General features: G+C 33.4%; 1 protein-coding gene across 2 annotated transcripts; it reads left to right on the top strand.

Moving 5' to 3' along the window:
• The first annotated feature begins 3,069 nt into the window (after positions 1 to 3,069).
• Positions 3,070 to 10,374, top strand: LOC127799148 (uncharacterized). Of its 2 annotated transcripts, none has more exons than XM_052332898.1 (5): positions 3,070 to 3,471; positions 8,424 to 8,561; positions 8,765 to 8,822; positions 9,596 to 9,849; positions 10,027 to 10,374. In XM_052332898.1, the coding sequence occupies exons 1-5, from the start codon at positions 3,098 to 3,100 to the stop codon at positions 10,052 to 10,054; spliced, it is 852 nt and encodes a 283-aa protein (XP_052188858.1). In that variant the 5' UTR covers positions 3,070 to 3,097; the 3' UTR covers positions 10,055 to 10,374. The 2 variants fall into 2 exon arrangements, with proteins under 2 accessions (XP_052188858.1, XP_052188857.1); XM_052332897.1 differs by having other exon boundaries at positions 3,071 to 3,471; positions 10,016 to 10,374.
• Positions 10,375 to 10,519: the final 145 nt, after the last annotated feature.

Below are 10,519 nucleotides of genomic sequence, written 5' to 3'. Positions count from 1 at the left end.
GTTTGGATGTTAGGTATGTCATACTAGTCTATATCTATATATATATTATAACAAAACAGCCGTCAATTTTTTTCCCGCCCATTTTCAGTTACTATTTTGATATTTTATTATATTTTTTTAATTTTTTTGCTTACCCAAAATAGAATTTTTATAGGTCATTAATTAAGTCTATATTTGTGAAAAACATGTAGTTCTTGGAACATGTAAATGGTTTTTTTCATGATTGAATAATGTTTTGAAGAATATGTAAGCATGTTGGTATATGAAAAGACAAGATAAATATTATTAATTTATTTATATTATTAATTTTCAAATATTAACATAAAATTTTAATTAAAATAAATTACAAAAAAATGAGACTTTTTTAAATCGGGAGAAATCTTGATATATTAGGTTATACCGTCGAATACCGACTGCCAAGTAAATTTTTTTTATTTTTATTTATATATAATTTAATTTTTTTTTTTTTTTTTTATAATTTTAAATGTTATAATTTTTTATATAACTTAAATATTATAATTTTATTTTTTAACTTTATTTTTTTGTTATCTTTTAAAAAATGTGATTTGTCTTAAATGTGATAATTGATTGTTAGGAGAAATATGTAAAGTCATGTATGGATAATCAATTTTAAAATTTTGATTATTATAATTAATTAATTATTTAAATTATCTTTATTTTATATATAGTTTCATTATTTTAAATTTATTTTGTAAACCATTTACATGTTCCAAGAACTACATGTTTTTCACAAATATAGACTTAATTAATGACCTATAAAAATTCTATTTTGGGTAAGCAAACAAATTAAAAAAATATAATAAAATATCAAAATAGTAACTGAAAATGGGCGGGAAAAAAATTGACGGCTGTTTTGTTATAATATATATATAGATTATTTAAATTATCTTTATTTTATATATAGTTTCATTATTTTAAATTTATTTTGTATAATTTTAAACGTTATAATTTTATATAAAACTTTATTTTTGTTTGTTGTTTTTTTAAAAATGTGACATGTCTTAAATGTGGTAATTGATTGTCAGGAGAAATATGTAAAGTCATGTGTGTATAATTAATTTTAAAAATTTGATTATTATCATTTATATAATTAATTAATTATTTAAATTATCTTTATTTTATATAGTTTAATTAATTTAGATTTATTTTATTATAATTTTAAATGTTATAATTTTATATATAACTTAAATGTTATAATTTTATTTTTTAACTTTATTTTTTTTGTTGCTTTCTTAAAAATTTGATCCATCTTAAATATAGTAATTGATTGTCAGGAGAAATATGTAAAGCCATGTATGAATAATCAATTTTGAAAATTTAATTATTATCATTTATATAATTAATTATTTAAATTATTCTTATTTTATATATAGTTTAATTAATTTAAATTTATTTTTTATATTTTTAAATGTTATATATAATTTAAATATTATAATTTTATTTTTTAACTTTTTTTTATTATATTTTAAAAATTTGACCAGTCTTAAATATGGTTATTAATTGCGAGAAGAAATATGTAAAGTCATGGATAATCAATTTTGAAAATTTGATTATTATCATTTATATAATTAATTGATTATTTAAATTATCTTTATTTTATATATAGTTTAATTAATTTAAATTAATTTTTTTATAATTTTAAATATTATAATTTTATATATAACTTAAATGTTATAATTTTCTTTTTTAACTTCTTTTTTTTTTTTTGCTTCCTTAAAAATTTGACCAGTCTTAAATGTGGTAATTAATTGTTAGGAGAAATATGTAAAGTCATGTATGGATAATCAATTTAGAAAATTTGATTATTATTATTCATATAATTAATTGATTATTTAAATTATCTTTATTTTACTTACAATTTAATTAATTTAAATTTATTTTTTATAATTTTAAATGTCATAATTTTATTTTTCAACTTAATTGATTATTGTCATTTATTTAATTCTCATTTTTCCCCTTAGTCTACTCTGAAGATATGCTATATGTTGGAATTAGAGAAATTAAATGCAAATTAAATTTGTGTTTTGAAAATTTTGTTAAGTAAGTAAGATTCGAATTGTGTAGCAAAGCGTGGGAAAAAAGAGAAATTTAATGGTTGCATGTAATTTGATAAATTAAGAGAAATAGGATAACTTAAAGAAAGATAAATTAATAAAAGAAAGCAAATATCTCATTCTTCTTTCTCTCAATTCCCGTTCAACCCTTCCATTTCCTCTCTTCTCATTTCTCGATTCTTTTTCTCAAATTTTCTATTATTCTTTACTTTTATTTAGTAAAAATTAACCGTATTTTTTTACTTAATTTGGTCTTCTGGTGTAACATAGCACCATTATTCTATCAAGTGAGTGATGTAAATGCAACTAAGAAAAATTAGGCCTTGAGGGTTTGTATGGTAAGCACATATGAGACAAATACACGTGAAAATCTAAAAAAAAAAAAAATATCTATCATTGAATACATATTTTAGAATAAATAGGTTGGTTATCGTTTATTTCTTTTTTTTTTCCTGTTATTGTATAATTTTTTTATTTTTTATGCATTATTTATTATATTACATGTTAATTTAAGTTTATTTTTTATATGGTTTCAAAATAGAGTTATGTGCTTTTAATTGTTCGTCTACCCTTGAATGCATATAAGGAAATCTTTCAAAATATGTGATCATTTTGTTGTATTTTCATGATTATAATATGATTATTTTATTTATTTTTTACTTTTTTATTGTAATATTTATTTATTGTAACTACCAAATAAATTATATAACTTTCACTTTAATAATTATTTTTTTTTTACAATACCCATGCATCGCATGGGTGAACCACTAGTTAAATTAAATGTTCTAAAAAATGTTCTTTTTTCCGATAATTCTATTAAGCATTAACTTTACACGAAATAATAAATTAGTTATTATATTTAATCATTATAATTATTTATTCGCTTTATCATAGTTCTGGTCCTTCACTCCTTCTGGACTCCAAATTGAATCGGGTCGAACCCGTATAGAACCGACAATCCAACATATATAAAATGCTCCCATTTCTCTCCTCCTTTCTCCCTTCTTGTTAAAGAACTGTCGATGGAGTCTGCGTCTTCGCGAAGATCATTACTCCCACGTGCGAGTGGAACCAGTAGCCGGAAATCTTTACTGAAGCGAATCGAACCAGCAATTTGGGACAAATCGTGCCCGATATGCCTGGGCCGCATCGACCATCGCAGAGCGGCGGTGATCACGGCGTGCCTGCATCCTTATTGCGTCGATTGCATTCGAAGATGGAGCGATTTGAAGCGGAAGTGCCCTGTGTGCAACGCGAAATTCGATGCTTGGTTCTTCAAGATCGATCTCCGGTTTGGAACTTTTGTCAAGCAGCGATTGCCAGCTCTAGCCGATAATAGAAAGGTCCAAATAGAAGGTTCCCGCGGGATAGGAAGATGTCCTCTTTCGGAACGAAGGTGAGGTTCTGTTTTTCCTTTCTTTTCTTTTTTTTTGGTTTTTTGTTTTGGAGAAACTGTACAGTAAGTAGAGATATCCGCTTGTTTGGTTTGCAAAGAGAAAAGGGTCTAAATTGAAGCCCAGAGCTTCAAGGTCGGACAGAAAAGAAAAATCGAGATGAATAAGACCTGGAGAGAAAAATGTTAATTGAAGGATAGAGAAATTGTTTTATCAAAACAACTAAGGATTTGACTGTCCTTATATACAAACCGAATTATAAACTTCCGCCTTAACTGATAGCCAACCACAACAGTAAATAAGAAACAAAAGACAGAAACAATATCAGCTACTCTTCCACACTCCCCCTCAAATCAGGCTCCCTTGGCAGCATCAAGCCTGCTGAACCACCTGCAGCTGTTGTAGATAACAACTATACTTCAGGATCAACACAAACAACAGGCTGAGAGGGACTCAGGTGACTGTTGAAGCCTTAGCTTGTTGCGCAGAAATACAAACTGATCTCTTGATAAACCCTTTGTAAAAATATTAGCCACCTGATGAAGAGTAGGTACATACCGAACATCAACATCTCCATTTTCAATTTTCTCACAGACAAAATGCACATCAATTTCAATGTGCTTTGTCCTAGAGTGAAAAACAGGGTTCTCAGCCATACTCTTATTTTCCAGGTTGTCACACCACAAGATAGAAGTCTTCTCACAAGGATATCCCAGCTCTGACATTAACGACTTCAGCCACAAGATTTCTGTAACTCCTTGGGCCACTGCTCGATACTCTGCTTCTCTTACTAATCAAGCCACCACCGATTACTTTCTAGAACCCCAGACCAGTAAATTACAACCAAGAAACACACACAGCCCACTGGTGGACTTGCGGGTCACCTTACACCCGGCATGATCCTCATCTGTAAAAATAGTTAGAGACATATCTTGAGAAGAAGGTGTAAACATCAGCCCCAGATGAGGAGTTCCCTTAAGATACTGTAATTGTCTTTTGCAAGCCTGCCAGTGTTGAACTTTCGGAGCTAAAAGAAACTAGCTCAACTTATTTACTGTGAATGCAATATCCAACCAAGTGTAAGTCAAATACTATAGGGAGTCTATTATGGTTCGATAAAATGAAGGCTCAAAAAAGAGAACACCTTCATCAGTCAAAGATAGGCCTGAAGTCATAGGTGTCAGACAAGGTTTACAGTTATCCATCACTGCTTTCTTTAACAAATCCATGGTGTACTTGGATTGTGTGAGATAGAGACCACTGGAGTTTCTATACACTTCAAACCCAAGAAAGTAGTTAACCGACCCAAGAGTTTCAAGTGCAAAATTCTTGTCCAAATCATGAATACACTCCTGAAGAGCCAAGGAGTCTGAACTAGTCACCAAAATATCATCAACATATACTAGGACAAACAACACATAACGAGAAGTCCTTTTAATGAAAAGAGAGGCATCAGAAACTGCCTTCTTAAAACCCCACTGCTGTAAGACTCCCTTCAGCTTATTATACCAAGCACGAGGGGCTTGGCGCAGTCCATATAAGGACTTTTTCAACCTACAAACGTGGGTAGGAAACTCAGGGCTAACAAACCCTTTTGGTTGCCTCATAAAAACAACCTCATCAAGATCACCATTCAAAAAGACATCGTTGACGTCAACTTGCTGAATATCCCAACTGAAGGTGTCAAGGAGAACAAAACCCTAATAGTAGGAGCCTTAACCACCGGACTAAAGGTCTCACTGTAATCAACACCAGGGTTTTGAAGAAAACCTTTTGCAACCAGCCGAGCCTTATGTTTTAAAACAGATCCATCAGAATTATATTTCACCCGAAACACCCATTTGCAATCAATCAGGTTCATATCAAAAGAAAATGGGACCAAAACCCATGTCTGATTGCGTTGAAGAGCAGTATATTCTTCATTCATAGCTCTAACCCACTTAGGATCTAAGAAAGCCTCTTGAACTGAATTTGGTTATGAGGTGCTTACTAAAGCATATGGAGAGGAAACTGGAAGATGTTTGGCCTTGGATCAGGTGATCATAGGATGAATGGATGGAGCAGGACTAGGCTTAGATTTAGAAGGTTTAGGGTGACCAAGTTGAAGAGAAGATGGAGTAGATCTCAAACACTCTAGAGTTCTAGGTAAGGGTTGAGCAGAAGGATTATCAGGTATAAAAGAAGGAACAACAGAGGACAAATGAGAGGACTGTGTTGCTTGAGGATATACCGAAGAGAAAGGACGGACAGGAAAAGAAGACATGGAATGAAGAGTAGAAGTAGATTGACCAGAACAAACATTTGAAACAGAAGACAGAGCGGTACAATTTGAGGAGGAAGTCCACAATGTAGAATAAGGAAATTCCTCTGACTTAAACTTGACATGACGAGAAATATAGACTCTGAGGGATGCAAACACTTGAAACCAGCATGCACGTGGCTATAGCCTAGAAATACACATTTGGTTGAATGAAATTGAAATTTGTGTTTGTTATAGGGTCGAATGAAGGGAAAACAAGCACAGTCAAATAGTTGTAATTGCATATAATCAGGCTCTTTATGGTGAATGACTAAAAATGGGGACTAGAATTTTAAGGTATAAGCCGGCAAAAGATTAATTATATGGACAATAGTAGTAAACGCTTCTACCCAAAATTTTAAGGGCATTTGAGCATGAGCTAATAAGGTAAGGTCCACTTCAACTATGTGGCGATGTTTACGCTCAACCACACCATTATGTTGGTGTGTATGAGGACAAATGAATCTAAGTTGAATGGCACAAGCAGTAATATAAGATATAGGCTTTGAACTCGCCACCATTATTAGTTTGAAGAGTTTTGAGTTTGGCATTATACTGAAGTTCTGCAAGCTTGTAAATGTTTTAAAAATGGCTAAGGCATCAGATTTTAATTGAGGGGCAGAAAATGAAGAGGAAATGTTTGAAGGTGAGGGCAAGCTGCCATGGTAAGCCTCAGAACTATCAGCTAAGTTGGCTTCATTAGAGCCGATGGGATGAGCCACAAATGACTGAGGATTATGTACAAAAGAATCACTGCCTCTATCAAACTGAGAACCAAAATTAGGACTAGAAGATAATGATGAGCTCCTCTGAAAGTTCCGATCAAACCGATGGTAACAACGGTCAGCCAAATGACCAGGGCTTCCACAAAGCTGACAATACATTCTATGTCCAAAGGACTAGCGACGTCCTCATCCTCTATAATTTCCACCTCTAAAAAGCATACCTCTAGAACCAACACCACCTCTAGACACTCCAGAATCATCTTTTGTCCATTGTGAGGTCAAATTAACACTGGCAGATCCAATGTTATAGACAAAAGAAACACTAGAGGCATTCTTAGTAGCAAGCCGTTGTTCATGCATTAATAGAAGGTATTGGACTTTGTCTATGTCAATATCATCCATCTGGTATATAATTAGACTTACGATAGTCTCAAAATCACTATCCAAGCCATACAAAATGGCCATCAACAGTTCTCTATCACTTAACGGCTCTCCGATAGCAGTTAGGGCGTGTCCAATACTTTTAAGTTTCAGAATGTAATCATTGACTGATAGATCATTCTTCTTCATAGATCTTAATTACTGTTTTAATTGAAATGATTTTGCAACAGTTTGTTGTGAGTATAAGTTTTCAAGCACACTCCAAACTTCAAATAAAGACTCACAGTGAATAACTTGCGCTAAAACATTCTTCTCCATAGTCGAAAATAACTAGCCTAAGAGAAATTAATCTGACCTGATCCAACTGAGATAATCGGGATTGAGCACCTAAGCATCGCAAACTGGATTTTCTGGATCGCGAATGTATTGCGTAGGTGTTGGAGCCTTGTTTATGTACTGTTGCAAATCGAACGCTCTAATCGTCATTGAAACCTGAGCTTTCTAGAACAGATAGTTGTTGGAATCCAATTTGATCGGAACAAAATTAAACGCATTCGCTATTGCTGTAAAGTCTGACTGTGATGTCGATGACAGTACAAAATTGGAGTGAGGCAATGAAGAGGAGCTAACGGTGTGAAGAGAAGCCATCAACACGAGTCAAATTGGTTTTGATACCATGAAAGTCGGACAGAAAAGAAAAATCGAGATGAATAAGACCTCGAGAGAAAAATGTTATTGAAGGATAGAGAAATTGTTTTATCAAAACAACTAAGGACTTGACTGTCCTTATATACAAACCAAATTATAAACTACCTCCTTAACTGATAGCCAACCACAACAGTAAATAAGAAACAAAAGATAGAAACAATATCGGCTACTCTTCCACATAAATAAGAAGAGAATATATTTGTTCCGTGTTTGATTTTGGTTTCGAGAGGAGAGGAGGAAAGAAGCTAAAGAAAATGAGAAGAAGTGACGTCTGCTATTTCCTTCCCTTTATTTTCCTCCATGGAACCAGACGGGAAGGAGTAAATTTTTTCATTTTTATGTTATTTTATGGTTTGGTTTGTTCTGCTGGTAAACAAATTAAAGATTTGTAGCTCCTTGTTTGAACTGGGTTGAACGGAGGATAATAAACCAAACGAAGCGTTACACAAGGGCCATAGAGATGCTTCTGCTCAGTGAAGTTGATTTTTGATACTATTGTCTGTTTGTTTGGTTAATGACAGTTTTCAGAAAAAGGAGAAAATTTGTAGTTTGTAAATCTAGAAAATATGAAGCAATAAGAGGCAAAACTGGCATAGAAAGGTAAACGATGGAGCTCCACTCAGCTGCCACAGGCACACTTCACTGGGCAGAAGTGAGGTGCGTGCTTATATTTTAGTCTCATTTGTTCGCTTGGTGAGAAATTGTAGCTTGAGAAAGGAAAGCCTGGCTGGCTCATCTAAACAAGAATATGTAAACTAAAAGTTGGGTTCCTGATATCTTTAGGCCTCGGATAGTTTTGTATATACTTCAGGTTATGATTTTAAATTTAATTTGTTCGTAGGATTTTGAGAAGATCAAGAGAGGAATTTAATTGTGGAAGTTGGCAAACAAGACCGTTGCCTAGACGAAGATGGTTTAGAAGGTCGGAATCAGAGCCTTCCGATGCTGTTGCTGAGAGAGTTCTTCAGTGGCGTGTTAGGTAAAACCTTTCAGGTTTCCAAGTTCTATTTGATTTGTCATCTGTAAATACGTAAATATTGTTTGCAGTTCTTTTCTTATTAATGTCTTTAGCTGTTCAATTTTGAAACCACTATTTATTGTTACTATTTGGTATGTTCACGTACTGTCTATAAGTTATGATTTGGTTAAACGATTATGCTAATGTGAACTTTTACCTTGCAGCATATACGAGCAGCAGTTGCAGGCTGTTCCATGTTTTCCTCAAAGTTGTCTTGGAAAGGTACATTTGTTAAGTGTTAAGAGCAATGGACATAAATGTTCGTTCATGTATTCTCAAAGTTCTTGGTACAAATGTATATAGGTGTGTATCTTGTATCATGTATTTGAAAAACACAAAGGTTTTACAGATGTGCAGTCCCAAAAAGTAAGCTGCATGCCGAGGTTTTGCCTCATTTTTCTTTTTTATGTTTACCATTTACGCCCTTCTTTGCCACTGACGACAGTTGAATTGTTGCCAGTTGTCATAAAACAATTGCAACTAATATTTATATAGATTTCTGTCTGTGGAGGTGGAGCCCCTTCATTTGAGATTACAAGCGTGCAAAATCTGTCTTGTAAGTGGGTTCTTGTTGTGGAATCTCTGACAAGTTTTTGTCCCTTGGATGCTTCATGAACGAGGTTATATTATGGATACATAATTCCCTTGTAATGTTAATGCACAAACACCCATAATTAGTGTCCCATGTCAGAAAGACACTGACTCTAAATGTGTCATGCGCTTAATTGATGTGCTCTTGCAATTTGTACGGTAATGTCTTCCCCACATATGCTGTGGGAAGGCTCCTCGAATTCCCATGGCGCAGGGAGCTCTTGGAAAATGTTCTATATGGCACACGTTTTTATTAACTTCTGTACATCATTTATGAACCCCCCAAGTGCTAAATGTTAACTTTGTAATGTGAACTTGCATTTGATTTCAGGATTGGAGGAAGAAAAAGAATTTGATTTTTAAGAAGTTATTTTTTAGAGTTTACTCGTGATTTTGATTCTCAGAACATAACAGCAAATAATGTTGCCAGAGAAAGGATACTCCAAAAAATAGAGCCATGGATTCGCAGGGAACTGCAAGCAATCCTTGGGGATCCCGATCCATCTATAATTGTGCATGTAGCTTCCTCTCTGTTCCTGTCAAGCCTTGAAGAGAAGCATGGGTTCCCTGCTCAACAGGCTGTTCTTGAGGATAACTATCTTGAACCTTTGCAACGATTCCTGCATGAAAGGACCCATATGTTTTGGCATGAACTTAGGTATATCATCTTACACTCAAATGTGATTAGATTGCCATTGCCAAAATAAGAAAATCCTATATGCATTTCTTCAATAGATTTGCATTTTTTTAGGTGATAATGATCTAATTATTTTGTTTACTGGCATATCACTTGTTTAACGAGCAGGTAACTTTGTTTTCATTAGATGTTTTGCAGAAAGTCAATTCAACATGGAGGCATATGACACAATAGTTGAATATAAAAGGCAAGAATAAATCAACCTTGTTCCTTTGTTGTATCAAGGAGGCGCTATGTTGGCTGAGCCGGAACTTGAGGAGTCCATGTTCTTCATAACAGAATCCAGCTGCAAGGATGTTGCAGTAAATATGTAATGTTTCGAATCTCTCCTGCTGTGAATGTAACAAGGTCGTCATCTTTACCTGTCGAGAGAATCGAAGTCAATGATCTTAGCCTGGTGCCTTAAACATTAAAATGGATGTTGCTGTTGTATTCATATGCAGCATGAAACAATGAGATCAACCCAATGTTTTGGGGAGTTCATGATGTTGCTATATTGCAAAATTGAGTTTTGGCAATTGAACCAACCCCTGATACATGTTGAAGTCAATTTCAATGAGTAAAGTGACAGATTCAAACCAAAGGGATAAAACCCTTGATATGTACTTGCCATCTCTCCCCCTGTTAAATG

Source organism: Diospyros lotus, chromosome 4 (genome assembly GCF_014633365.1).
Source record: "Diospyros lotus cultivar Yz01 chromosome 4, ASM1463336v1, whole genome shotgun sequence".
Taxonomy (NCBI): Eukaryota; Viridiplantae; Streptophyta; class Magnoliopsida; order Ericales; family Ebenaceae; genus Diospyros; species Diospyros lotus.
This window is presented reverse-complemented; position numbering and strand designations above follow the sequence as displayed.

Excerpts from the sequence above, each read along its gene's own strand:
- LOC127799148 (XM_052332897.1), top strand. The coding sequence starts at position 3,098 with ATGGAGTCTGCGTCTTCGCGAAGATCATTACTCCCACGTGCGAGTGGA. Across the intron at positions 3,472-8,423 it reads TGTCCTCTTTCGGAACGAAG|GATTTTGAGAAGATCAAGAG; the intron begins GTGAGGTTCTGT and ends ATTTGTTCGTAG. Across the intron at positions 9,850-10,015 it reads ATGTTTTGGCATGAACTTAG|ATGTTTTGCAGAAAGTCAAT; the intron begins GTATATCATCTT and ends TGTTTTCATTAG.